The 27,037-nt window shown below is 41.9% G+C and overlaps 3 protein-coding genes across 5 annotated transcripts in view; 2 read left to right on the top strand and 1 right to left on the bottom strand.

Annotated features, from left to right (window-relative positions):
* The first annotated feature begins 499 nt into the window (after nucleotides 1–499).
* neurod4 (neuronal differentiation 4) lies at nucleotides 500–3,428 on the top strand. The gene is made up of 2 exons (XM_029435329.1): nucleotides 500–630; nucleotides 1,607–3,428. The coding sequence occupies exon 2, from the start codon at nucleotides 1,613–1,615 to the stop codon at nucleotides 2,702–2,704; it is 1,092 nt and encodes a 363-aa protein (XP_029291189.1). The 5' UTR covers nucleotides 500–630; nucleotides 1,607–1,612; the 3' UTR covers nucleotides 2,705–3,428.
* A 6,482-nt stretch (nucleotides 3,429–9,910) lies between these two features.
* Nucleotides 9,911–12,271, bottom strand: birc5b (baculoviral IAP repeat containing 5b). Its single transcript, XM_029435358.1, is given in 5 exon segments — nucleotides 9,911–10,144; nucleotides 10,237–10,335; nucleotides 10,337–10,355; nucleotides 10,827–10,936; nucleotides 12,092–12,271. Coding segments are annotated over 5 exon segments (465 nt in total). The 5' UTR covers nucleotides 12,218–12,271; the 3' UTR covers nucleotides 9,911–10,033.
* Nucleotides 12,272–16,151: 3,880 nt separating this feature from the next.
* Nucleotides 16,152–27,037, top strand: part of znf385a (zinc finger protein 385A) — a 58,023-nt gene continuing 47,137 nt past the window's right edge. The window contains exon 1 of one of the 3 annotated variants that reach the window (XM_029435311.1): nucleotides 16,152–16,199. In XM_029435311.1, the coding sequence (XP_029291171.1) occupies nucleotides 16,187–16,199 (13 nt within the window). In that variant the 5' untranslated portion in view covers nucleotides 16,152–16,186. Of the gene's footprint in view, nucleotides 16,200–22,526; nucleotides 22,812–23,879; nucleotides 23,977–27,037 lie in introns of those variants that run through there. The other 2 variants (XM_029435312.1, XM_029435313.1) reach the window with 2 other exon arrangements.

The following is a 27,037-nucleotide window of genomic DNA, read 5'->3' as shown; positions in this document are numbered from 1 at the left end:
ATATGCAGGTGTGTAGATGAAATATGTTTGGCAGATTATAAAATGAAACTAAAAAAGAAAGTTGTCGATTGTGCGGTTTGGGGAAAATATTATGTGGGTGATAAAAACTTGCAAGTTCCATGGATGTGGGTATACATATGGATACACTCCTTCTGTGTCCCCAACATCATTTATGATGGCAATATTTAGGATCTAGCCGAGGTTTCCTTTGACGTGTGCGTATTTTCTGCAGTGACCGGAACCCTCCCAGTGTTTCAAGACCACTTGATTTCCATAAAGCACTATCTACACGTGCAGCCGGGCGCGCGCGCTCTTTACATCCATCACTCATTTGCTGGGCAAAACTTCTGGCCACGAGCCCGCCACGCGCGTTTGGATGAGTTGATGGTGGGTGGGGCCCCTGAGGGAGGGGCTTACCCGACTAAGTCAAAGATATCTGCTCGATCGTGCCATTGGGAGATGAAAGTTCCACGCGCACTTATGATTATCTGAGGAACCAGAAGAATTTGAGGCACTGGCGGATGCGCGAAGAGAGAAACGCAGCGACTCTGGACTATATCACTCAATTTTAAATTTGACTGGTCTTCCTGTTATTTTACGCAGAGCGAGCATTAGCCTAAATCCAAACAGGTGAGTTTATATATTTGTTCATTATCATTCCAGCTGTATATAAAAAAAGGATCCTCAATAGATTTTATTTGGGAACCAATTAGACTACTAAATTCAACACATGTACTTGTGTTGCCTTACAAGTAGCAGAACAAATCCCCCAAATCTACTTTATATAAGGTATGTTTATTTTAATAAACATAAATCAAAGTAATAATAAAAGTTATTGTACTTATGTTCAGTAGCATATAGTCCAGAAACAACTGCGTGTCTAAATGAATAATTACAGTAATCTGTCCCACTTTTACGCATTAGTGCCCAATAATTAACTGGGGCAGATATATATTTTTCAAAACAATAGCACATTTTCTGTCCGAGATCTGCCCTTCACTTAAAAAGAAAAAAGTAACAATATTTGGCTTTAATTCATCGTTCGCAACGTTTGGGCTAAATACATTTATTCTGCAAGATGTAAAAATAAAAATAAAAACCTGAAATGTGGGCGGCTTGTCCACATCCGTGTTGAGTTGTATGTTGCCTATTTAATCTTTGAGTTTTATATGCTGAGTAAATCCCGTCGTGTCCCAGATTGACAGCGTCTCTGTAGCGACTACAGCAAAACAGCAGGGGACCATTCACTCTAAAAACAGCCATCTATTCCTTATTATCAGAATATCACACTATAATACATTTTAAATAATGAGAGGGTTTCTTCTACTTTCGTATGTTGTTAGACAGAGCCACCAGCTCTTGATTAAGAGAAGTGAGCTGTCCACACTGCAGTGCTGAAATGAGAGCACTCATTCTGTATTGAATGGAGTTGCCAGTCACTGTATGTCAGTCGGTCCTTCTTGTTCATGTACCTAATCAATCATAATACACATAATACGCATAACATATACATTTTAGGGACTAGTATCATGCATTTACATTTACAGATATTAAACACTTAAGGTTGTATCTGTTGATTGACCGATTTGTTGTTTTGTTTCTTCAGATCAAAATGATGACCAAACCATTTGGAAAAAGCGGGGATGTGAGTGAGCTGGTGAGCTCCCTCGGCTGGCTAGAGGAGGACGACGTCAGCTCTCAGGATGGAGAGGAAAGCCATGGCATGACTGTAGGGGGCAGAATCCGTTCCTGCACAGAACTGGGCAGTGAGGATATGGAGGAAGAAGAGGAGGAGGATATTGATGATGATGATGATGATGATAATGATGATGACGATGATGATGAAGAGATTGGACCAAATGGAGAACAGGCTCCCAAAAGGAGAGGCCCTAAGAAGAAGAAGATGACCAGAGCAAGAAAGGAGAGGTTTCGCGCCCGGCGGGTCAAAGCCAACGCCAGAGAACGTTCACGTATGCACGGGCTGAACGATGCCCTGGAAGGTCTGCGCAGAGTGATGCCCTGCTACTCCAAGACACAGAAGCTGTCAAAGATTGAGACTCTACGACTGGCGCACAACTACATCTGGGCTCTGTCGGAGTCGCTTGAGAGTGGCCAGTCCCCTGAAAGCCATGGCTTTGTGGAGATGCTGTGTAAAGGTCTGTCTCAGCCAACCAGTAATCTCGTGGCCGGCTGCATGCAGCTGGGACCCAGTCCGATGATGCTCAACAAGATGGACGATAAGTGTGGAGGCCCGGGGGTGGGTGGTGTGGGGGGTCAACTTGGCCATCCCCTCAGCTACCCGTCTCCAGGCCTTCCCAGCCCCCCCTATGGCTCCCTGGAGGCATCCCACCTCCTCCATATGAAGGGATTCAAGGGGCCTATATATGACAACCCCTCCCCTAATGAGTGCAGCAGCGGCACCCCACCATACGATGGGCCCCTCACTCCCCCCCTGAGCATCAGTGGCAACTTTGCCCTGAAGCAGGAGCCCTCTCCACGTGAGTCAGAGAGGAACTACACACACCACCCTGGCCACCATGGCCACTACCTCTCGTCCCACCATTACCCCACGACTGGCGGCCTACCAGGGGGGCCTCAGGGCCACCCTCTTTTTCAAGCTTCACGCTATGAGCTGCCCCTGGATGTGGCCTTTGACTCCTTCACTCCCTCTCACCTGGTGGCCTCTCAGATGGGCAGCATCTGAAATGTGACCATGAACAGTTGAAAGTACCAGTGATTGCTCTACTATGAAACTGGCCAGGAGAGAAGCACTGCTCTTAAATGAATATGATGGCCATGGTACTGACTGTATAGAGAAACTGGTTTGCATTATGTTGTCTAGTACTCTGGGAGAGCACTGAATGCTCAGAGAGAGACTTACCACCTCAACTCAATCTACCTGATACAAACACGCACCCATGACTTTTAATATTTTATTTATTCTTTTTTTTTGCTATGATTATGTTATTTGGATTATAATTATTTCTGAAGAAGTTGCCCCTTCAGTTGTTACAGAGTGACTAAAGATTATTTTACCAAATCAGATTCACAGTAAAGCGTTACTCAGATGTTTCAAGTGTAGAGATTGGTCAAAAACATGAGAACTTTGTTAAAAGATCTGCATATCAAAAGAAATTAAACTAAAAGTCTTAACCTAAATTGTGCACTGAGGCCTACAACCAATGCCCGCCTTGCAACAAGAAAAGGCAATGCATTTATTTATATCTGTATTTATTATTTATTTTGATAACGTCTCGTCCTTTTTATATTTTTCTCAGCACAGTTTTTGTTTTACTGTCTTCTTGGTTTTGTTGTCAGTCACTAGCATCTGTACTGTATTTATTTTATTTATTTGAGGTCTTTCAGGTATCTGTTCATTTGGTGTCACAATTTGTGTCATACTGTACTGTTGTAAATATTTTGCCGTTTCGCACTTAATTGAATAAATATTCTTATATTATATGCTATTTCCATAGTAACAATATTTGCCATGTGTTTTCTTCTGTTATGCTTTCATCCTATACTTCAATTTCAGTTCAACATAAAGTTAATTTCTCCCAATATAAGGGTACATACTGTATGTGCAGCTCCAATGCATTAATTCAAGTGGATACCAGTTGAATATTAATAATACAGAGAGATTTCCATTCAAATAGATTTCTTATTGCCTTTCACATTGCACTTGACATGTGTTAAGTATGGTGAAGTACCTGGAAACCCCCAAACCTTAAAGGCACCACAAGTCAGAAGAGAAATTTTGATTATTTTTCTGTCATTAAAAAAAACTAAATCCATATTAAGGTGAATCAATGGCAGCTCACATATCACACCCTCACATGTTCTCTTTGCACACATTCAGGTTTAGATGTTCCTTATTTTAACATGTAGTGTAAGAACATCTCTCAGTGGCCGACTTTGATATGAAGGCATATCATTGTATGAAAAAACTCTAATACACAAACAGGACTGGAAATCTTAGACTAAAGAAAACAAATGTTAAGTGACTCAGATTCATTTCACAAAAACAAACATGGACACACTAATGTCAGAAATGATGACTAAGTTGCTGGAATAAAGGACAACTTATTGGCAATAGAGATCTGTTGCAGGATATGTGTGTGTGTGTGTGTGTGTGTGTGTGTGTGTGTGTGTGTGTGTGTGTGTGTGTGTGTGTGTGTGTGTGTGTGTCTGTGTGTGTGTCATTCAGAGGCTTGATCCTGGGTTCCTATCAGGTCAGACGGGAGGCTGTGGGCCATGGGAAAACAGCTCAGTGGAACAGGTGAATGTGTCAGAGGCTTTTCTAAATCTCTGCCGTTCGTTCCATCTCCCACATGTCCCATTTTCCCATATAGCTCATGCCAAAACACTGTAGGGCAAGAGCTCATTTTCAAAGAATTCATCCACATTAACTCAGAGAGCAAATAACCAGAGTTCTGTTCAGAGACACAGCATATGAATATGCATGTTAGAAATCAAATAGTCAAATACTTTTTCTTTCAATATTACTTTGAAAATTCAACCTAAACTCACAGTACATATCATAAAACCTTTAAGTTGAAGGAAAATAAAATAAACTATATAGTATACATATATATATATATATATATATATATATATATACAGCTCAAACTGGCAAGGTACCTAACACATTTATATCACTCAACTAATGACAAAACTCTCAATTTTGACTTTAATGACTGCGTTGAAGGACATGATTGCATTTGAAATAAACAAAGAACGAGGTGGCAAAGAGTAAAGATTAAGAGGTGAGAGCAAGAGGTGTGCTCAAGTGTTTATCATTGTGGTCTGTCAGGCAATTGTAAGAAGGGGAAGGTGCCTCAGAGGCTGTTGTCCAAGAGGACGTCCCCCCTCTTCAGCTACCTCTCCAAAGGTTTGTCCTTTCCAGTCCTGGCAACAGTGGAGAAAGGCTGGAGGAGAAAAAGGGAACGATTGTTTTACTGGGCGCCACTGGTCCATTGTGAACGCAGCCTGTTCTTTCTCTTGACCTGTGACCTGTATTGTTGTGGGGCTTCTCGTTTGGGGAGGGCAGACAGCTGGGGGAACTGCGGGGGGCTGATGGACAGCTGGGCCAATTTGGAGAGCGAGAGAGAGAGATAAGAGTGAGAACATGAGAGAGAGGGATGAGAGAGGGAAAGGGGAATTAGTGTGTTGGGAGGAAAGGAGAAGAGGAAAGAGAAGAAAAGGGCAGAAGAGGTGACTTAGGTCCTTGCTCCCCATTCACAAGGTCGCCCTCTCTGCTCTTGTGTGTCAGCCTTGGCATAGGAATGACACATAGCTTTACACACAGGCAGACATTTGGCCTGTGAGAAAGTACTGGCAGAGTTAGCTGGCGTACACCCTCTTTGTGTCTTTGCTGTTTTGTTTCGACAAACATGGTGGGGGGCAGGGTATGTGGATTATCCTCCTGAGTCCAAATACATGAGTGGGTGGATGTAGAAATAATCCACGTAAATTAATTTTGGATACAAGATTACAAAAAACAGAGATGCAGCAAAGTCTCTAGAGATTGGAGCATGGTGATGGAGAGGCGGTGTCATAGTTACATGGCACAATTTAGGAAGACAGAGATACTAAAATACTGGGATTAATATTTTGTTTTAAATTTGTCATTCACAGGTGCAAAGAAGAATATCTAGCATGCTAAAATGATTTTAAAGATGTAATTTGTAAAATATGCAAAAATATCCTGATTTAAATGACTTTACAGTACAGGCCTCAAGCACAGATTGAGTGTATCAAGTGGCTCTCATGTATGATAAGGGGATGAGGGTCTCTTAACGGGAAGGGAACACATGCTCTGTAATGCCATCTTGGTCGAGATGGCAGGCAGCGGAGCGCAACCTGTGGCTCGATCCCCTGGGAGTGTGAGGTCATGTCAGCCTACAGAGAGTTAATGGTGCAGCACTGCAACTCTAGATTCCTAAACTTTTTTGGTCTTTGTTTTTTATCTTTATATGCATTATACCGTAGATGTTAAAAGCATGAGTCCTAATGGCAGCATACAATTATGTTGAAGTTAATTCATTTTGGCAGAGGAGGTTGGCTTCACCAACAACAAAAAAAAAAAAAACTAAATCTGAGCTAAGTTTTTGAAGTGCAGAATGAGGCTTGCTCTCGTTCCCTCTCGTGCTTATATTTTAGTTTCTGTGTGCAGCACACTTAATCCACTGGCCAAACAAGAGTGGCTCCCACTAAAATGAAAAGGTCCTGATCCATAGGAGCTAGATAGAGGGATAAAGCATTGTGATTAAGATTGTATTAATGGGGCCATAGGAGGCTGGAAGGCTTTAATCAGTGTCTGTGTGGCGGTAATCCCTCTGCCTTTAAGCTGGGGCAGACACAGTGATCCCCCCTCCTCTTGGGCCACAGTGTGCATGCACACATATGAACACACACAGATACACACACACACGCCTCTGTGGGGAGCATAGGGATAGGAGTGCTCAGGTTGAGAGGTGGAGCACCCCGAAACGGAGACGCCCCAGACTTAGAGGAGCAGCTGGTAGAAGAAAGACTGAGGAGATGGATGGAGAAAGAGATGTGGGAAACGACAGAAGAAAACAATGGAAGATGGCAAGGCTGACGTTATGAGAAGATGGAGGGATTGGGTTGGTCATGGTCAACATAGTGGAAGCAATTAAATATAAATGAATAAAACTTACTTATCCTGAACCTGGTTCCATCTATAATCACATCACATCAGGCTTCACAGTTCAGTTCAGTTTATTATTATAAGTACAATCAGAAGGCATAATGGAGACACAGTATGTGAAATGGGACACCCTGACTGCCTGTATGAAGCTTAAGAATAGGGGCCAAGACTAAGTAAATATTATGTAAAAATAAAAATATGTACTCATTTGTAAACTGAACTCTTGTAAAACAGGAATCAAATTATTCAAAACATTTTTTTTATTCTTTATTTAGATATCAATGTTAGTAACATAATATGAAACACTGTTAAACAATCCTTGACAGAGGCCCCCCCCCTCTCTTTTTCCCTCCTTTTTAATTTACACAAAACACCCGTCCACATTCTAGCATTCAGACAGTCAAGTACAACATAACTGGAGTCCATCTTCATTTGCAGTTTGGCAGTCATGCACTCCTTTGTGTAGACTTGTTTCAGTAGAAGTATGCATTGTATATACATTTGGTCTTTGTCCATTACATTTATGAGTGCTTCTCCAAGTGAAAACATAGGATCCATTAGAATGGCAAGTTTAATTATTTTTCCAATCTCTTTTATATCTTGCCAACGTCCCTGCAGTGCTGGACAGTCCCAGACGACATGAGTGTTCTCCAGTCATCCTAACTCCAACTTTAAGTAATAAATATCCAAGGATGGTTCTCTACAATTCTAGTTGAACAAATTAAGGAATATTTAAATGATTTCGTTATTATGCTCAAAGAAATAATGCTAAAAGAACATTTCAAAACATGACAAGAAAAAAGGAGATGTACATGAGAGGGGTGGAAAGAGGGCAGCTCACGCACTCATTACCTATGGTAGTGGGTGTAAAAGGTGACATTGTGTGCATGAGGATAAGGGGTGGTCCTTCTCCTCCCAGAGTCCTGAGAGTATTAGGGTGTAGGAGTTAAAGAGCTTCTAATGGGATCTGGATGCTGTCGTGTTTACCCTGGCCCCCCCCTACTGCACGCCCACTGCATTGTGGAAGTTGCTGGGCTTTGGGACACCACAATGGGCTGAGTGTAGGGACAGATGGAGGTCCTTTTCGAACAGGGCACAAAAAACAACCAAGGTAGGAGGGCCGTGGTGTCTGAGAGAGCAAGCAGCCAGCATGCCCTACTGCCAGAGACGTGGGAGAACATTAGTGGAGTGGAGGAGGGAGAGGAAAAACTGAAAAGGGGGATTCCTCATTATAATGCAGGGAAGAGTACAACTTTGAGAGTCCCTTTGCTCTGGTAATCTATCAGTAAATTCAGCAAGCTCGAGACAGTCACATGGCTTTGGTTCAGGATCACCGTTCAGTCTAGGCTTCTCTGTCAGCTGGCTTGTATACATGTACATGTCGGCCTTTATAATCATTTATCCTGCAGGAAGTATTTATCAGAGCAGAACAAGAAAGGAAAACTAAAAATAATTCATAGTGAAAAAAATGTTTAAATTCTTAGTGCTCAGATGCAATATGCCTTTCCTTTTAAGTGTCGTTTATTAAGGGTTAACGCAGGTCAGGCGAGAGGGTAAGTGCTGATGTCATTCATTTAGGGCAGGGCAGTGTATGGCGCATCAGGGGAGAGGGTTTGGTGATAGATGCTGATGAGGGGAAGCATTGGAGGAGGGTAAAGGGAGGTACCGGGTAAAGGAGCAACAGATGGGGCCTGATGGAAAGCTCAGGTTGTAAACTTTCTGTTAGTAACATCTGCCCATTTGTCCATCTGCTACGCTCACTGTTTACAGTCTGTGTAGCAGAAACTCATTAATTAGAAAACGGCACCCTTTGTATTAATTACATCAGAAAACAACCAAATCCACGTGCAGTAATGCAATGCAGATTCCTATTGACTTAGTGACTAATTCTAAATACATTTTGATGGGAAACAGAAAATTAGGCTAAGGGAAAACATATGAAGCCAAGCTCCCACCTCAGTTATGATCCAATCAAATCAACAGTGTTGCACCATTCCCACAGATAAGCCCATCTATCACATCTGTGCCTCTCCGGGATAGCAGTCATGCCATGACATTCTCTTTGTTCATTTTCTGGAGCACACATAAATAAGTGGATTGACATGGGTTGTGAGTATAAACCCTGATTAGAGTTACATTAGCAATTACTGTAAACATACTCCTTATAATCTGTGTACTTACAAAAATAGCACTTAACTAAATGTCCAAACCAACATTTCATTAGTTAACCTTTCGAGATTTTTATCTGGTACGTTTAGTGGCTGTTCCTCTACATACAAGACAGCTACATGCATCTAAAATGAATACTTCTGGCCATGACGGCAAAATATGAATGACAGGGTATATCTTGCAACAGCATCAATTTAGGAACATCAACACACACACAGAAAAACTGAATCACAACAGTTTCATTAGAAATGTTACATCACCTATGGATATTTTACTTTTTTGGCTAAAAATAGCCTCACTTCAATTTGCTCCGCAGCAAGCGGATAAAGGAGAATTAAGCAGCTGATCTGGGCTCAGTAGCCAGAGTGTTACATTAGACATTAATCCAGAACAGTGGAAGGTTGGAGAAGGGATGGCATCTTTTAATCCTGCACTCCATCCAGCCAACCCTCCCATCTCACACAGGGAGAGACTCACACACACTGAGCCCAACATCCGGTTTCTGATACACAAGACATGAAAATATCAAGACTTTACACCAACTTTGGCAAATAATAGTGTTAAACCTTTGTTCTTGAAATGCAAAATAAGAGCAGTGAAGCAGTACAGTGTGACAGAGCTTTCTTCGAGTGTTTACTGCATGAGCACCTTTTCCACCATTTCTATTGTCAGCGGCAGCACCCTTAAGGGTTTCCTAAATCTCAATCCTGCTTACAGGGTTAAGCAAGAGTCCTGGCTAGCCCTCTCAGTGCACACTGTCCCCCTATATGTAACAGATGTTACTGGGCAACAGTTGGTATTGAAAGGGAGGGGCTTCAGGCCATCTGTCCAGGGTCAAGGTTTGAAAAGGGGTGGTAGAGATGGTGGCACGTTCAGGAAAATGGTAAGTATTTTGTTGAAAAGAGGGAATATAGCCCACATTGTAATCCTGCTCAATGTGCGCTTTCATTTCAGATTGCCTTTGTGAAGCTTTTGAGATTGGGAACTCCAGTAAGTGTGTCCGTGACTTAGAAAAACTGCAGCTTTAGTGCTAAAGCACCATCTTGTGGTAAAAGACAATACTACAAATAAATTGTAAAATTCTTCACAACTTTATTGATATTTTAAACTGCTATTACAACAAACTATTGAGAACAGTTTATCAAGAATATAGGCTTGTGCTACACCCTTAAGATAAGTGTCGCAATAAAATCACAATATATTTACAGGAAGTTTGATTTCAAGCAACTGAGATTTAAGGCTCTCGAAGGTATGGTCTATGTCATCCCGAAAATATGCCATCTTCTTATGACAAGCCTTTCTCTAGGAGGAAAAAAAGCAGAATGTAAAACAACCACTGCGCAAGTAATTATACAAAACTTCACACAATCTACACAGATTGTAGGAATACTCACAAGATAGACCTTTAGCCTCTCCCTTTCTATATGATACAATTCAGCCACAGTCAGGTCAGTGAAGTCTTTCTTCATGGTTAAGAATCCACAGTTAGGAGAAGCGTTTTAAGTGTTCAGAACTGGATACAATGTTATGGAAAAGCAATTAGTCACATCTGAACATGGCAAACAAAGAGGAATTTTAAGTTATCCTTCAGTAAATCAGGATACAATCTTCTGTAAAAGCAAAAAAACTCCATAAAACAAAACATTTGGCGTTATGCTGATCAAGAGAAGGAACAGGTACAATATTTAAAATTCAAGTAGGTTAAAATAAATATATATAGTAATCAACTTAATATGGCAGCCAAAAGCATTTAGAAGTTGGTAGGGATGGAAGGGATATGTCCCCATTCAAATTATTAATATTAAAATGGAGTCTTGTAACGCCTATAGGAAACACAGTGATACAGACGAAAATAATCTTAGATCTAAAGCTATACTTTACCCTTTTACACTACTGCCATAATATTCTTCAGTGACACAAAACTTACATTATGGTAGTTATGACAAAGGAAAGGGCCTGAGGAATTTGAAAATGCTTTGCTTACAAGGGATCGTCATCCGGCTCCCAACCCTCAAGCTCGATCAGACAGAAGAAACAGCAAGCAACATCAGGCTCATTCTCACTGGGGCAGTGGACAAACCCAGCCTTGGCCATCTGCAAAGACAAACAAAAACAGCAACAGATGTTGTAATGTGTACTCTGCAGCATACAGTACAATAACCAAAGCACTAAAGTAAGAAATTATATGAGCTGATAACTCAATAACAAATAAAAGTTGATAAGTGCACGAACAAAAGACCACAGCCGCAGGGGGATTAGTGTCAGGGAGAAGTAAACCAGCAGATGATCTTTTGGCTCTTGGGGGGGTAAAGAGCTGGTAACATGGCATATAGTATTGCTCCTCAAGTGAGGTGTCAGCAGCTCATAGATCATGCCACAACCAGGGTGGGCAAAAGGAAGGGTCCGCGCACCAGATACCTGATGCAATGAAACTGAATCTGACACCTGCTTGACTGTATATCACAAGCTGTCACAGCCATGGATCAAGGGCTGTAGTATACAATTGCGTAACTTGGCAGTGTAAACAAGGTTGGGGTGCATCAATAATAATAATTTAATCAGCCAGTCATGTACGGTTTAGATTAATGTACATTAGAGTTTAAGAGCTGTCTGACACATCCTGAGTAGAAATAGAGGAAATATCACCACACATGAACCCGGTCTGACCTTAATGCCTACCAGTAACAGAAAGTAACTACTAAGTACATTTACTCAAGCGCTGTACAATATAGTACAATGTTGACGTCCTTGTACTTTTCTTGACATTTCCATTTTTATTTATTCTTCTTATTCCACTAGCTACATTTTAAAAGTCAACATTGTGTTGTTTTTTTACTACACTAGATATATTTGACAGCTTCAGTTATAGTTACTTTGCAGATTCATACTATTTATACAACAATATAAAATCAACGAATACATTCTGATGTATTATTATAGATTTAGATAGTCTGCAGTATAAAGTAGCATAATGAGTATTTTAGTACCAAGTATATTTTGAGCTCAATACTTTTATTAAAGTGCAATTTTTTACTTGGAATAGTATTTTTGCACTGTGGTATTGCTACTTTTACTTCAGCAACATATCGGCGTACTTCTTCCACCACTGGTACTTTCATTACAGACAAATCCCCCTCTTAATTAAACACGTTGTGTCACTGCACTTGAATTAATTATTAATCAAATATTTTTGCAAGCATTTTATAATTAAACGACTTTTCTGAATCGTCAACACACAATGGCCCTTACCTTTTCAGGTGTGCAGTTACATTGCTCTCTAAATGGCCAGTCTACAAAGCTTAGTTCGCGTAAATCGTAACAGTGCATTTTGCCGAAGGAGAAAAACCTGGTTGACAATACATCTATGCTGGCCATATCGTCAGCAGAAAACAGGTTTAACTCGACTTATTTCACGGTGTAGTGATCGATACGGACCTAAAGTGAAGATGTGATGACGTTGCTTGCACGCTCCCACAGGTGTTTCCAATGTGGGTTGATTACACCTTGGGCGGGTGGGCGGGGCTATGATAGGTACGTAACATTTCACATATATATTTATCACATGAAAAGCTACAAAATCCCCCCAAAAAGTTTAATGTACATTTAATTTATCTTAATAAGAATGCCCTCTCTCTATCTATGGCATATCAAATGCTTTATCTACATCAAAGAACACTGCAGCCATTGTTGATGTTAAATTCAATGTATTCTTATTTATTCTGATCAAGGCAAATCGTTGGCCTTGTTGTATTGTATAATTTTATTAATACATTTTTGTACAAATTATATAGAAAAACAATTATATTGCCTACAGCCAATCCACTAACCAGGCCAATATAGACATCCAAGTTACTTAAACTAACACACTAACAAACAAACACACATATATTGTGCTTTATAAATGATTCATTCTAGTCCACTTAAAACATTTACAGTCACATCAACTGTAATGTTTTGTCCTCATGTGGAGGAACTTAACTCCCCCTGTTGGCAATTGAGAAAAATTCAAGGATGTTGTAGTGATTATTTTTATTTTTTCACTACTCCTGTCTTGTTATGCAATGAACTATTCAAAAGAGGCTGAGTTTAAATCTGTGACGACTTATTATTATAGTTTAATCTGCTTTTACTTAATGTCTGAGAAGCAGCTTATATTAAAAGCCGTGCCACATCCCAGATGTGTATATGAAAGCATGACTACAAAGCCACAAAATATTACATTACATTTAGCTGACGCTTTTGTTCAAAGCTACTCACAATAAGTGCAAACAATGAGGATACAACTCTGAACAATAAGAATCTTGCAAGTTCATTATCTTCAAATAGGTCAAATCAATTTAAGTGCAGGTACTATAGCTTTAAATTAGCCAAACCAATGTAAGTGCTACATACTGAAACGATAGATAAAAACTCAACCATTAGTTTCAAATAAGCCAACCAATTTAAGTGCTACATACAGAAATCAGAATGAAAATGTTTTTATTATTATTACTTTTTTATTATCGGCCAAGGTGCTGTCGAAACAGATGGGTTTTCAGTCTGCGACGGAAGGTGTAAAGACTTTCTCCTGACCTGATGTCAATGGGTAGCTCGTTCCACCATTTTGGAGCCAGGATAGCAAACAAGCGGGTTTTATTTGAGGGGTATCTGGGTCCTACTCACAGTGAGGGAATGGCGAGCCGATTGGCTGATGCAGAGAGATAATTGAGCAAGCTGGGGTGTATGGTTTGACTATGGCCTGGATGTAGGAAGGGCCTGATCCATTGACATCACGGTAGGCCAGCACCAGAGTCTTGAAGCAGATTTAGGCAGCCACTGGTAACCAGGGAAGGGAGCGGAGGAGCGGTGTAGTGTGGGAAAACTTAGGTAAATTAAAGACCAGTCGGGCTGCTGCGTTCTGGATGAGCTGTAGAGAGTAAGTAGTCCAGCCAAGAGGGAGTGGCAGTAGTCAAGGCATGAGATGACAAGAGCCTGGACCAGAACCTGTGTGTATCTGCAGGAGCGCGCTGTTGCAGCGACGCGAGCATTGAAGGACAGTTGGTCGACCAGTGTCACATCCAGATTCCTTGCAGTCCGAGTCGGAGAAACAACCGAGGTACCAATATTGATAGTAAGGTCTGGGAAAAGCAGTTTGGTCTTGTCAAGGTTAAGTTTCAAGTGGTGTGCGGACATCCACTGAGAGATGTCAGCCAGACAAGCGGAGATTTGTGCCTCCATCTGGGTATCAGAACTGTGAATAAACAGAATCAGTTGAATGTCATCTTCATAGCTGTGGAAGGAGAAGCCATGGGAGTGAATGACAGAGGCAAGTGAATTGCTGTACGGAGAAGAAGAGGAGGGGACCCAGGATGGAGCCCTGAGGAACCCCAGTGGTGAGTTGACAAGGGTCCGACAGAGACCCTCTCCAAGTTACCCTGTAGGCGCAGTCCTTTAGGAAGGATTTGAGCAGGGAGAGAGCAGAGCCTGAGACTTCCAGTTCTTAGAGGGTGTAAAGAATGGTCTGGTCGAAGATTGAAGACCGTTTGCTCAAGTATATTTTGAAAAGAAATAGAAGAAGAGAGATTGGTCTGTAGTTGTTCACATCAGAGGGGTCGAGTGTGGGTTTCTTTAGGAGAGGGTTCGCTCCAAAGCAACCAGTTGTTGAGAAAGTGTTGATGAGATGGGTGAGAAAAGGAAGAAGCTCCGGAGCAGGTGAGAGGGGATAGGGTCCAGAGGGCAGGTGGTAGGGCGGGCAGAGGTAACGAGGGTTAGAACTTAATTTAGAGAGAGAGGGAAAAATGTTTGAGGGGGGGAAGTGATGTGGATGGTGAACAGTCGATGTTAGTCAGTAAGTTTGAAAATGAAGAGCGTATATCTCGTATTGTTTTTACAAAGTAGTTGACAAAGTGGCATGGTAGAAGGGAAGAAAGAGGTGGGGGACTGGGAGGACCGAAGAGGGTGGAGAAGATAGAGAAGAGTTTTTTGGGTTGGGATCAGAATCAGAATCAGAAATCCTTTATTTGTCCCACGACGGGGACATTTAGGAGAATCCTCTTTTGGAGTAAGAGGAATGAATTTTAAATTGGGAAGTACTTTTGGAATCAGAAATAGAGGAAGAGAAGGAGGAGAGAAGAGTTTAAACATAAAACATGACCAGGCATTGTTATTAGAGGTATTCTTAAAGACTTTTCAGACTTAAATTACAGTTTTCAGCTGAATACTTTTAAGAAATGCAAAAGTAAACATAGACGTAATAGCCAGAAAGTCAACTGTCCAATGTAATGAGTTATATAAACTTTAATCACTTGTTTATGACTGTGAGAGACAGGGACAGTCCTGGTGTGCAGTGTGTCCCTGTAACTCTACCCCTCAGGCCTCTGGGTGTTGAAATGTGCTTACAACTGTAAACTGCTGTCCTTTTCCCCTTCTAACCTTAACTTCCAGCAGAGTGCCTGGGGGAGTGCTGAGACACAGTGTGCCTGCTTATAAGACTGAGAGTGTGATTTTTATGTGTATCACACTCTAATAGTCGGCAGCCCTTTGAGGGGATGCAGTGTAAAGGCTTATTAAGTAGAAGCCCTGGAGTGAATTGGACTGTAAATTTGATGTCATGTTACTGTATCTTCAAGTGGCCTGTATATTGGGTGGCTGCTTACTGCAGACAGTGCAGAATAACATCTAGCTCTGAATTTACACATGTGTGTGTTACTGTTGTCACTCAGCATTTTTTCACTGTTCTTCTCAACATTGCTGCACCATAGGTGTAAGGTTTATCAGTTTGCCCTCTGCCATTCCCAAGTTCTGTGCTGAAACTGGTCGACATTTTTTGCCATATGTTGAACCACACATCCTCCTTTCATATATATTTATCTTCCCTCTGTGTACTGTATCTCACTTTTACTCCTCATGCCTTCATTGACATTTGACTCCTCCCTGCTACTGCCTTCAACTCTCTGCTCTCTCTTTCTTCTGATACAACTGTCCTCACTTATTAAGGTCTGCCACGATTAGCTACTGGACTCTAGTTTTGTTTTCACACAGGGCTGAGAGTGAGCGAGAGGGAGGGAGGAGATAGGATGTAGAAAGGTGAAGGGGTGGTGATAGAGTCAATGTGTTTGTGGTCTCTTTTTCAACATGTCCTTTACTGGGACAGCGTGGGCGTAAGGCTATGTTGTGTGCATACGCAGCTCTTGGACTCTCTTTGAATTAATTACAACAGTTGGAGATCTTTCTGGTCATTTCTCTTCCACCTGACCAGTTTCATGCCAGGAAGGATTTCACAGAGGAAATAGTTGTTTCGTGTGTGCCTGCATATAGTGGGGATTGGATTTACTCAGCAAAAGCAGCAGGAGAACTAGAGGTGCAATGTGGACCACAGGTAAGAAAAGGAGCCTATTACCAACTACTTCTGCTGTATCTGTCTACTTCCATTTAACATGATTCAGTACCTTCTCTGTGGGGGGCACTCTTTTTTTGCCCCCATCAAGTATATATGTACAATCAGTTGATTATTGCGTGAGTTCACGCATATATATATATATATATATATATATATATATATATATATATATATCCCAGTGGCGCTGACAGGTCCACCTGTCATCTGCTGCCCTCACACCAAACTTAACACCGCACATTTGGGTCAAAGCTGATCTTATCTCGTGCATGTGTGAAGGCCTGCATACAGTATGTGTGTGTGTGTGTGTGTGTGTGTGTGTGTGTGTGTGTGTGTGTGTGTGTGTGTGTGTTTGCATGCATGGCTAAAGAGCATATTGTTTGCGTGAGAATTGTTTGTGTTAGTGTGCGCACTATTTGTAGTTTGTTGTCCAAACAAAACAAGATAAAAATAAGATGTGTCATGTCTGATAAGTGTGTGAAGGAGACTACATTTAGCAGGGATGTAGTTGACTCATCTGCCACACCACTTTCAGGAAAATAGGAAAGTCTGAGCTTTAGAAATAAACTGATCTATGACGATAATTACTGCAAATTGCTGTCTTCTAAAATATACACAGCATTATGTAATAGGAATGTGTCAGCCTGAAGTATTTTGTTTAGTAAGGGCAGCATAGATGTTTAATTATTGTAGTGAAGTTTCAACGAGTATGAACTGCAAGCAGTTATGGCGCAAATGTGTGATCTGAATGTGGTTGGAAAGAAAGACGTTCTGTCCTCTGGTGCTGGTATAAAAATGGCAGGGACGTGTGAGAGTGTGACAGTCAACATCAACATTCTCCATCTCTGTAGGCAGGCGTGGATTCACAGGACAGGCACACCCACCTGTGCACACAGCCATGAATCCTCAAAAATCTGCAGTCTTTCTCTCTGGGAAGCTTTATTGGCATTTTTATCAAAAACATGTACATACATACAATTTATGAATCAATTTATTATCGATGATCTTTTAGATTAATCGATGAATATTTTGGTTTACAAAATGTCAGAAAGCAATGAAAAATGGCAATCAGAGGCCAACATTTGAAAACCCAAAGATATTTAATATATTATTATGTAAGTCAAAGAAAAGCAGCAAATTCTCACATTTGAAAGCGTGAAAGCTTAATAACTTAATAACTTAAGAATTGATTATCAAAATAATCGTCCATAAATATTATTTTGATCAAGTTATTAGTTAACATTGAATAAAATATATTAAATTAAAGAATTAATCTGACAACACTTAAATAAAGTGAGGCACAAAGCAAGACAATGTTTTACGTGAAGGAATGTCTTTATTTATAAAAAGCAGTTATGTATTTATGTAAATTTGGGTAAATTTGTATTTTCTATGTTTGAATTCGTTATATGTTGAGTAGTATACAAGTCAATAATAGCCCCATTTCATTTGTAACAATTGAAACGTATCTTGATTTATTAAAGTATTTCCTTGGGGGAAATGAATGCACAGTAGACATACTGTACAGCTGGCCACATTTCCTGCACATGTCCACACCTGATCAATAGTCTAAATTTAGTGACATGATTATCCCTCACAGTTGCAAACTGATATGCTCAACAGCTAGCTGTCAGACCTGCAGGCTTCAAGGGGAATGCAGAGGTCCTTTCATTTGTACTGAGCTGGCTTGTTATTTGCTCTGCATGTTCTTAATGAATCCATTAGATAGAGTTTGTGCCCCAACAGGCCCATTATTTGGTAAATATCTTGAGATGATTCTGTTAAAGTTTCATAAGATTTCAAAATAGACTGTGATTTATTATCTGGTAGCTTTAGTAAATGTGCAAGTATGCTGATGCCCGGTGCTTGCCACACACCCTCACCTTTGACATTCATAGGCAGTCTCTAAATTCACCACCAGCAGACACCCAAGGCATAGTATATGACCTAGGTGCGGACTCTGTATCAACACAAATCCATTTTATTACACCATACAAACAAACTCCATAAGAAGAAAAAGGGTGAACTAACGTTTCTGGAAAGTCACATACCACCTGTGGGCCCGGGCTCATGAAATATAACTAGAATTTATGATCAACAGCAGTTCCATTTGACACAGCGTTCGAGCTGTTGTGAGGAAGTGAGTTACAGTCTTTCTGGCAGATTTCAGTGACAGTAGATTTACTGTGATTTTTTCTCTGCAGGAAAGAATGAGGACGACAGATCATAGCATTTTATGAATGGGGGAGTTTGATGTCTCTCTCCCTCAGGGTTGATAAATCTTTCACAGGCTGTTGCTGCAAATCAGCACAGTCCTTATTAGTACTTCATACTCAGCAGTCGAGCCTTTCACATTTGACCTGCTGCACTCAGGCTCTGTGCACTTTGCCCAATTCACCATTCTGCCCATAAAAAACAGTTCCAGTAAGGATACTGGCCTCAGCAGCTTTGTCAAGTCTTTTGTACAGATAGTTTTCTGCATGAGTAAGGTATTTCTGATCCAGCTGTGCCTCGTCTGTTTGGTTCCCTTATTTAACCGAGTGTGTTGACATGACAGGGAACATATTACCCTCTTAGTTTTAATGGCATCTTTTCCAGACTGCAGTCTAACACCAGGATCGCTAAAACTAGAATATTTAGACAGATTCCCAGAGTCTGTTTACAGGGAATTAATCCTGTGTTGACAGGTTTACACCAGTAGAGGGCAGCAAAGGCTAACCACTAATCACCATCCAGCCTCAGCGGTGGTGTCCAGACTTGAGTCTTCTCTCTCTTGGCTTTCACACTGTGTGAATGTGTGTGTACACTTGTATTAATCACACAGTGGGACCTCAACTTCAATCTCTGGACAAAAGCTGGTCCTCACAAGGGTAACCAATTATTTTAAACTTGTTTTCAGTGTTAAGGTTAGAATTAGGCAGGTTGGTAAAGGCAAAGGTACAGTAAAGGCCATATGGTACTTAAGGTCAAGGTAGGATAAGCCTCCAGAGGATGAGTCAATACACAAATAACAAACCAAGTCTGTCTGTGTGTGTGGGTGGAAAGGTGGCTGACAGCAAGGTGAGAACGTCATGTGTGTTGGTGGATTCCACTGTTCTTCCTCAACCTCACCATCATCGTATATGGTAGCACTGAGGTGCAAACCTTAACAATATTGGACATAACACAATAACAAACAAAAAAACAATGACAATGTTACGTGCCTCAAAGTTGGAGCATTGGAGTTGTTGCTCCATTATATATATTTTTTATTATGGTTTGTCAAGTGTTGTTGTGTTTTTCACCTTAGGGCCACGTATTGTATATTTCTATAAAGACTCAATATCTACTGGTCTGTAATGTCTGAATAATATCCTAATAATTTCCTAAAACGTTTCCTGAAAATAATTATATGAGTTTGTACTTTTATACGGAAAATATAAATAGTGTTCAATTGCTACACGTCAGCTTAATTCATTCTCTTCCATCGTTTTATTCTCTCTTATTTTGCAACAGCAGATCAGCTGAACATGTGAAAAATGGCAAATTTGTCTTTAGCAATCATATAGTTCAATTTATATAAATATTAAGTTACATGATATATTGAACTGTTGAAGAGGCATTTGTGAGTGAAGTACCTCTAGTAAGTCAAGTGGATTGCAAATGAAATAATGTTAGTTATTTATTAGTCATTTAAGATATACCTTGAGAGGCCACTTAACATGTGTCCCATGATGCTGCCCATCCAAAGGTGATAGAGGTCAACACATCATCCTAAGAATGATTGATCTGTATCCAATGGCAAATGGAGGGACCTAATAGCCCAATTTCCTCCCCTCTGTCCTTTCTTTTCTTCCTGTTTCTCTCCATCACCCCTCTGCTCACATACCTGTCCAGTAATGCCATCTGTCCTCCCCCATTGGCCTTCACCTCCACCCCTGTCTCCTCTCCTCTGCCCTGTCCCCCCTCCCTCTTCTTACCTATGGATGATACAGGATCTCGATGATCCGATTTCACCCTCTCATCATGACATCCATTAAAGTGGCGCTGGGCCCTCGGCCCCCGTTGGCCCGACAGCACATTAGCACTCGGCCCATTGAACGCCAACAAGGACCAGCTCTGAATTATTGATACCAACACAACTAATGAGGAAACCCTATCTCAGCTCTTTTGCTGACACACAAACACATACACACACACACACACACACACACACACACACACACACACACACACACACACACACACACACACCACACACACACACACACACACACACACACACGCACGCACGCACACAAATGCTCATGGAAGGACTTGCACACATAGCTGTATTGATGATAACTATTGTTCCAGCTGCTAGTGTCCCATTTTCAAAAACTAATATTCTCAGCGCTCAGTCCATTTCCTGCAGACACTATGTGTGTTTGTGCATTTGATCCCAGGAGCCACAGGCACAAATTCCTTTTCTGATCTGTGTGTTTGTAATTTTGCACTATAAAATGTTTGTTCAATACCTGAGAGATCATTATTCTCTGTGTATAGCTGCTTATTTGTTATTACTGCTGCAGGTGTCAGAGCTTGGTAGTGGTTGTGAAATAAGTTGTTTCCCCTTTGTTATCAGCCACCACTTGTTCCATAACATCAGCAGCTTTTAGTCAGTGGAGTTTACCAGAGTTTACAATCTGAAATAATTTGTGTGTGTGTGTGTGTTTGTGGCCCCTAAGTCTACCAATGTTTACATACAATGGCTTAAATGTGTGCAGTGGAGCTGCTGTGCAGAGAGGTATTGGAGGTGTTAGCCAGCCTCCTTAGTATTCACTCCAACACCCTGTGACTCACAGCCTCAGCCTGAGAGTGTGAGAAGGGTGGGGGGGTAGAGATGGAAAAGAAAAAGAGAGCAGGACAAGAGGAGGCAATATGAACACCAGGCAGCATTTTCTGTAGCCCCGGGCTCACATGTTTGTATCTGTGTGTTTGCAAGCATGCCCGCCCAAGGGGATTAATTTTTTGACAGCTTTGTTAAGCCTTTTCTTAAGCACTGAGCTTCTCAATTACATCGTGGCTGTATGATTTTCAAAAGTCTCTCTCTGGCTATCTTGCCTCTTCACAGGGGGAACTGGAGAGAGAGAGAGAGTCGTGCTCGGGCATGACAGCAGACGTTGTTTGAGTGGTTTCTTGGTGTGGAGGAAGTGGACCATAAGAAGCTGGCTGTGAAGCTGCTCTTCAATTAGTTGCTGCATTGCTATGGTCCACAGTTTAATTCTCTGCAGCCCGTCTCCTGTGTCCGACTCTGTCTGTCTTTGTCACTGTATTCCATCCTCCCGGTTGTCTCTTCTTGTCACTCCATGTCTCTTTATTCCTCTGTCAGTTTGTATTTAGTTTATTCTCTGCCCCTCCTTATTCTGCTTCTGCCGCTCTGTTGCTTTCTATTTCATCTCTCCTTTTTGCATGCCACCCCTCCCTTCCACTCCCAGTCTAAATTCCATGCCTTGTACGAAAACAGTGGTTGATAAAATGCGTAACCTTGCCAGGGCAGGTTAAGAAATGGAGGGAGAAAAAGGGAGAAGGACAAAGCCAGATAAATGAAAGGTTAATCCTTTAACAAGCCCTGATACACGTGGAGTCAAAAGACAGAGAGGGGGGGGGGGGGGGTTAACAACAAACACAATAAACAGATCTGACAGTGAAGCTCTCCGTAAGGTGGAGAGGGGTGAGAAGAATATGTGAAATGCAAGGGAGAAACAGTGGTTGGGGGAGACAGCATTTTCAGTCAAGCTCTGTCTCTCCTACATGACTTCCACTCTGCATGATGACAAGTGTCTGCTGCTGTTGCCATTGGCCGAGGCTGCCACCAATCAGAGCAGAGGCATGTAAGGTGCCTGTAGGTTATACCAACCCCAAAAACAAGAAGCATACAGAGGGAGAGAAAGCCATAGTGAGAAAGGGAGTGTGTGATTTATTGAGAGAGACCAAAGCACTCGTCGACTTTACAGTGCACTGAAGACCTTCCCTCTGAAGCTCCCTGTGAAATGACACAGTTAAGAAGAAACTGCTTGTCAGCTGTTGTTGGAGACCACTGCAATTCCTCCTGGCTGCTGTGGAGAAGAAGATCTTGGCTCTGTAGCCTCCTCTTGTGATTGGCTGTCACACTTTAGGCTCCCCCTCCCCTCTCTCTCTCTCTCTCTCTCTCTCTCTCTCTCTCTCTCTCTCTCTCTCTCTCTCTCTCTCTCCCTCTCTCTCTCTCTCTCCTTTCTGCTACTAACCCCCTCCATACTGTCCTCAGGCTTACCTGAGCCACAACTGCAGAAACGCTGGACCCCCCTCCTCCCCACACACACACACACGAACACACTCTCTCTCTCATACACACACTCAGCTTTTCACCTGGAGAGAGCAGGCGCATGGGACGGCATGTGCAGCAGCAGCAGCAGCAGCAGTCTCTTCTCACATCTTGTGCTGCCTCTCTGAGTTGCCTCTTTCTGGAGAGTGGAGAGGAACTCTGAAAAGAGCTTTTGGAGCCATTGTCCCTTGGCGAAATCAGGCGAGACGGGGGCAGTGAGGGAGCACTTGTCAACCCAGGGACACCAAAGGCAACAAACATCATGATTTTGGGTGAGTTGTCGCTTTTTGGTGCATGGGATTTCGGAGAGGTCAATCATGTTGTTGGATCACTAATCCCTACTTAAACTTGGCCACCAGCAGCTCTTTATTAATAGTGTGCTCTGCGTGGTTTCCATTCCACACAGACATCTGTCAATACTGAGCATTGGGATGAAGCTTTAATTCATGGTTAGTGCTTGTAATTACAATAATAGTGTGCCATTATTATGACAGGTGTGGGTGATGACAGGGAAGGTCAAAGTGTTTGGACTGGCCATTACGGGCTGTTTGGTCCCGTGACCAGGCTCCACCATGTCCTGCTGGAAGAGGTGAAGTGACCTCTTCTAGCAGGACATGGTGGCATCGACCTACTGATAACTGATTAAATGCAAATGTATACAAACAGTCAAGACAGAATTCATCGAGTATATATTTCTTTAGGGTATTTTTCATATTTTCTTCCTAACCTTTCCTTAAACCCTGCTAACCAATGATGAGCAAACAGGTCATCTCAGAAATGACATTTTTCAAGACAAACATAAAAGATTCAGCCCTCAGTTTGCAGCACAGTATAGCTTTTAGTTATTAAACAGGTTCGTTCTGTTCTGAGTCAGCCAGCACTTTCTTCTTTAGTATTCTGGTCTCATAGTGGCCATGTCTGAGAGAGGGGATTCTGTGTGGTCTCTGTGCTCTACATAGTAAGCTTGCACATTCACACATAGGATGGGAGCTTGCCACTGTGACTGTGCCACTGCTTGTCCTGGGTGTGCTGCTGTGTAGATAGGATAGGAAGAACATGTGTGTGCGTGTTTAAGCAACGCAGTGCGTGTCAGCTTGTGAAAGTGTTCTCGAATCTTCTAATTTGTGTATGTCTGTGAGACTGTGTGTAAGGTTACTGTGTGTGCATTTTTGCTTTAACGGTGTGTGTGTGTGTGTGTTGCTATGTTGTCTGCCGGAGAGGCCACTTTGTTTTAACGCATGCCTGGGCTGATTCAGGCGCAGCTCTGCTCCTCCGCTCTCCCGGCAGGCATGTTTTTCAAGCAGACATCTCTAATGATTATAGGGAGTCATGTAGTCTGAGGGGTGCGAGTTTGAAGTGTGCACGATGAAGGATTCCCGTGAGCTAAAGGCTCCACGTAGGCTCCATAGAGTATATGTTTATGAAAATGTTCAATAGGTAACTTTCTCACATTTTTGTTGTCTGTGTTTTGGTCATTTTGTGTCTGTCTGTTTTGGCACTGGTTACATTTCCAGTTTCTGCCGCTGGTCAATAGGAACAATTACCTGACTTGAGCCTCTCTTAACACTTAAACAAGCACTGTCTTGATCGGCGTGCATGTGCTAGCTGCTCCCGTAAATGATATTTGGCCAGGACGTGCCCTCACATAGCTGTCTCACTGTAGGTAGACTTGCTTATGAGAGCAATGGTTTGAGCTTAGGGTAGTTATTACAGTGCGTCTATTTGAACTGTTTAGCACTACAGTTGTGGTAGGAGTAATACAAAATGGAATGTGATCTTGTTATGCAGTACCATGAATTCTAAATACTGTCAGTATCCGCTCACTACATGTACAGCCTTTTTTTATGTAGCTTTTTTTTTTTCAGCAGACTGAATGGTGTTTAAATATTGTACTGTAGCTCGGATATACCAAATCTGTGTGTTTTTCATCACATCTGCCAAAAAAGTTGACCTAGAGTTCTCCTCATTAAGTTGTCACTCAGGTAGGTATCTTCTTCCATTATTTCTGTCTGAACATTCAGATTTTCCAGTGCCTAACATTCTGCTCCATTTGCGCGATGATGTGGCTGCTGAGCGATTTGACATTTCTGGCTTTCCTCCTCCGAAAAGGGTAATGTCATTGTAATGACCTTTACAATTTTGATGCTGGCTGATCTGGACCTCCAATCGGCAAATTTCCTGATTCAGCTCACTGATATAAATCTGCAAGGCTGTGATAACATATCACGGACAAATGCCATTATATATCATTAAAAACAAATTGATAATAAAATGTGATATGTGTATGTGTAAACCACATCACCACATTAACAGCTGTGTCTGTATGGCTATTAGTCTATCCCTATCCTTTATTTTGTATGACCTTGAGCAAACAACCTTTCCCAGTGCGGCTCTTTCCTTGCCGTTGTATTCACAAGTCCATGCTAACTAGCTTCGTAGGCAACCCGGGCCCCTGGCAGAGGTCTTTGGCCGCTGTGATAGCGATGACAGTCCTGATGCTGATAATAGCAATGGATGTGTGGTTGTGCTGTACAGTGAGCTCTATACAAAGCTGTGGGCAGCCAGCTTAGCTCTCTGCCTGACATGGGCTCTGCACCAAGTTAAGGGTATGGGATTGCTGCTGATGCTGTGTGTGTTTGTGTATTAAAACAGTTGTGTTATCTGGGCAGAGAAAGAGCCAAGCAGCGATAGAAGAATGGCAAGCTAATAGAGAACATGATCGCCAGGCTCCCGTTGACGTATAGCCTCTCAATTGACTGTGGTGTCATTGTGATCAGCCGCCATGTTGTCTAAAAAAATCCTCCTACACTTTCAACTTGCCTGGAGGGAGCTCCTGGTATGGAATCCGCTTTTAGATAAGAAGGGTCTATCACGTCCTCTCACTGTCACCCCAAATGCTGCATGACGATGGTCTGACATTCCTGAAACATTCCTTTTTGTTAGCTTCATCTCAACGTTTTTCGGGGGAACCTCAGTCATGATCAGTTCATGTTTGGATGTTGTTTTATGTCTTATCTGTCTTGTCTGTTTGAGTCAGAGCTGACCTCCTGAGCTCAGGGCCCTGCAGTCTATCAGTCTTTTTATCTTTGTGTTTGTGTGCCCACTCCGGCCTCATCTGTCTTCATACAATCTGTTGCCATGTCTGCATCCATTCACCGAGGTGTCTATCCCCCCTTCCTCCAACGGCCTGAACACACTCACCTGGTTCCACAGGTCAGCTCAAAGAGACACCGGAGAATGCGTCTTTGAGCACATCAGCAGTTTTTCACAGCCATCTTCTCCATGACTGCTCTGTTCTCTTTGTTTATGTCAAAGTGACACAGTAATTATAACTCCTTAATGAGCCAGATATTTGGTATGCATGGCACAGTTTGTTCCATTCGGCTTCTTTGCATATACAAGATATAACTGGAACACTTTCATGCGGGACAAACTTGAGAATTCCGCAGTGAAACATGCTGAACAAACTATGTTGAACAAACTAAGCATTGCTACTTGTGAATGCTTTGGCAATACTGAGATATACATTTTTGTATTCGCACCTGTGATTGCTAAATCTCACAGATAAATTGTTCTGTTCAGTTTAAACTCAATGTGAACTCTTTATATTGTACTAGCTCACTGGCTTCACATTTCATCAAGTTGTTTTGCAGAATATCCCGTTTCCATTAACTTGGAACATGTTTTTGTGACAAGCAGCGGATTGACTGTGACATAGTCAAAAATGACCTTATATGGCATACATCCTCTTCCCCTTGACAAACTGAAATTATGTATTTAATATCGCTCCCCAAGAGTAACGCTTCTCAGTCTGTATGATGAGTATGATGAGAGTTCACCACACTTGATTATGTGGCATGGCACTCATTGAGGAAGGGTTATTCCCATAATCTTAATTAGAATAGTTCACATATCTCAGGAGTGACCTAGGATGCAAGATTAACGTGACACTCATCTGAAGGGAGACTGTACTGTGTGTGGGAGATGATGTGGCTCTATGTATGTGTATCTCTATGTCTTGCTCACTCCTGGGTTTACGGAGAGGACTCCTCAATCAAAAAGCCCCTATAACAGGTATCTTCCCTTCTTCCCCTCCCTCACTCTCTCTTCTCTATTGCTCCATTAGTTTATGCTGGAGTGACTGTGTGTCAGCAGGTTGTCAATACTGTCTGTAAGAGACTCTAATGAATAGGCCTGTTATTGGACTGGTGGGAAGGCAACCCATTGTGTCTGTGAGTGTGTGTGTGTGTGTGTGTGTGTGTGTGTGTGTGTGTGTGTGTGTGTGTGTGTGTGTGTGTGTGTGTGTGTGTGTGTGTGTGTGTGTGTGTGTGTGTGTGTGTGTGTGTGTGTAACACTGCAGAGCAGAGGGAGGTATCTGTTCTGCTCTGACTCTTTCATTGCCCTCACTGCAGTGCCCTCTGTCAAAGACCATTCACGGAAAAGTACATGTGTGGTTTCATTTTGTGAATTAGAGTGATGAGGTCTTTACTGCCTCAAA

Source organism: Cottoperca gobio, chromosome 7, assembly GCF_900634415.1.
Source record: "Cottoperca gobio chromosome 7, fCotGob3.1, whole genome shotgun sequence".
Taxonomy (NCBI): Eukaryota; Metazoa; Chordata; class Actinopteri; order Perciformes; family Bovichtidae; genus Cottoperca; species Cottoperca gobio.
The sequence above is the reverse complement of the archived record's forward strand: the minus strand, read 5'-3'. Positions and strand labels throughout refer to the sequence as shown.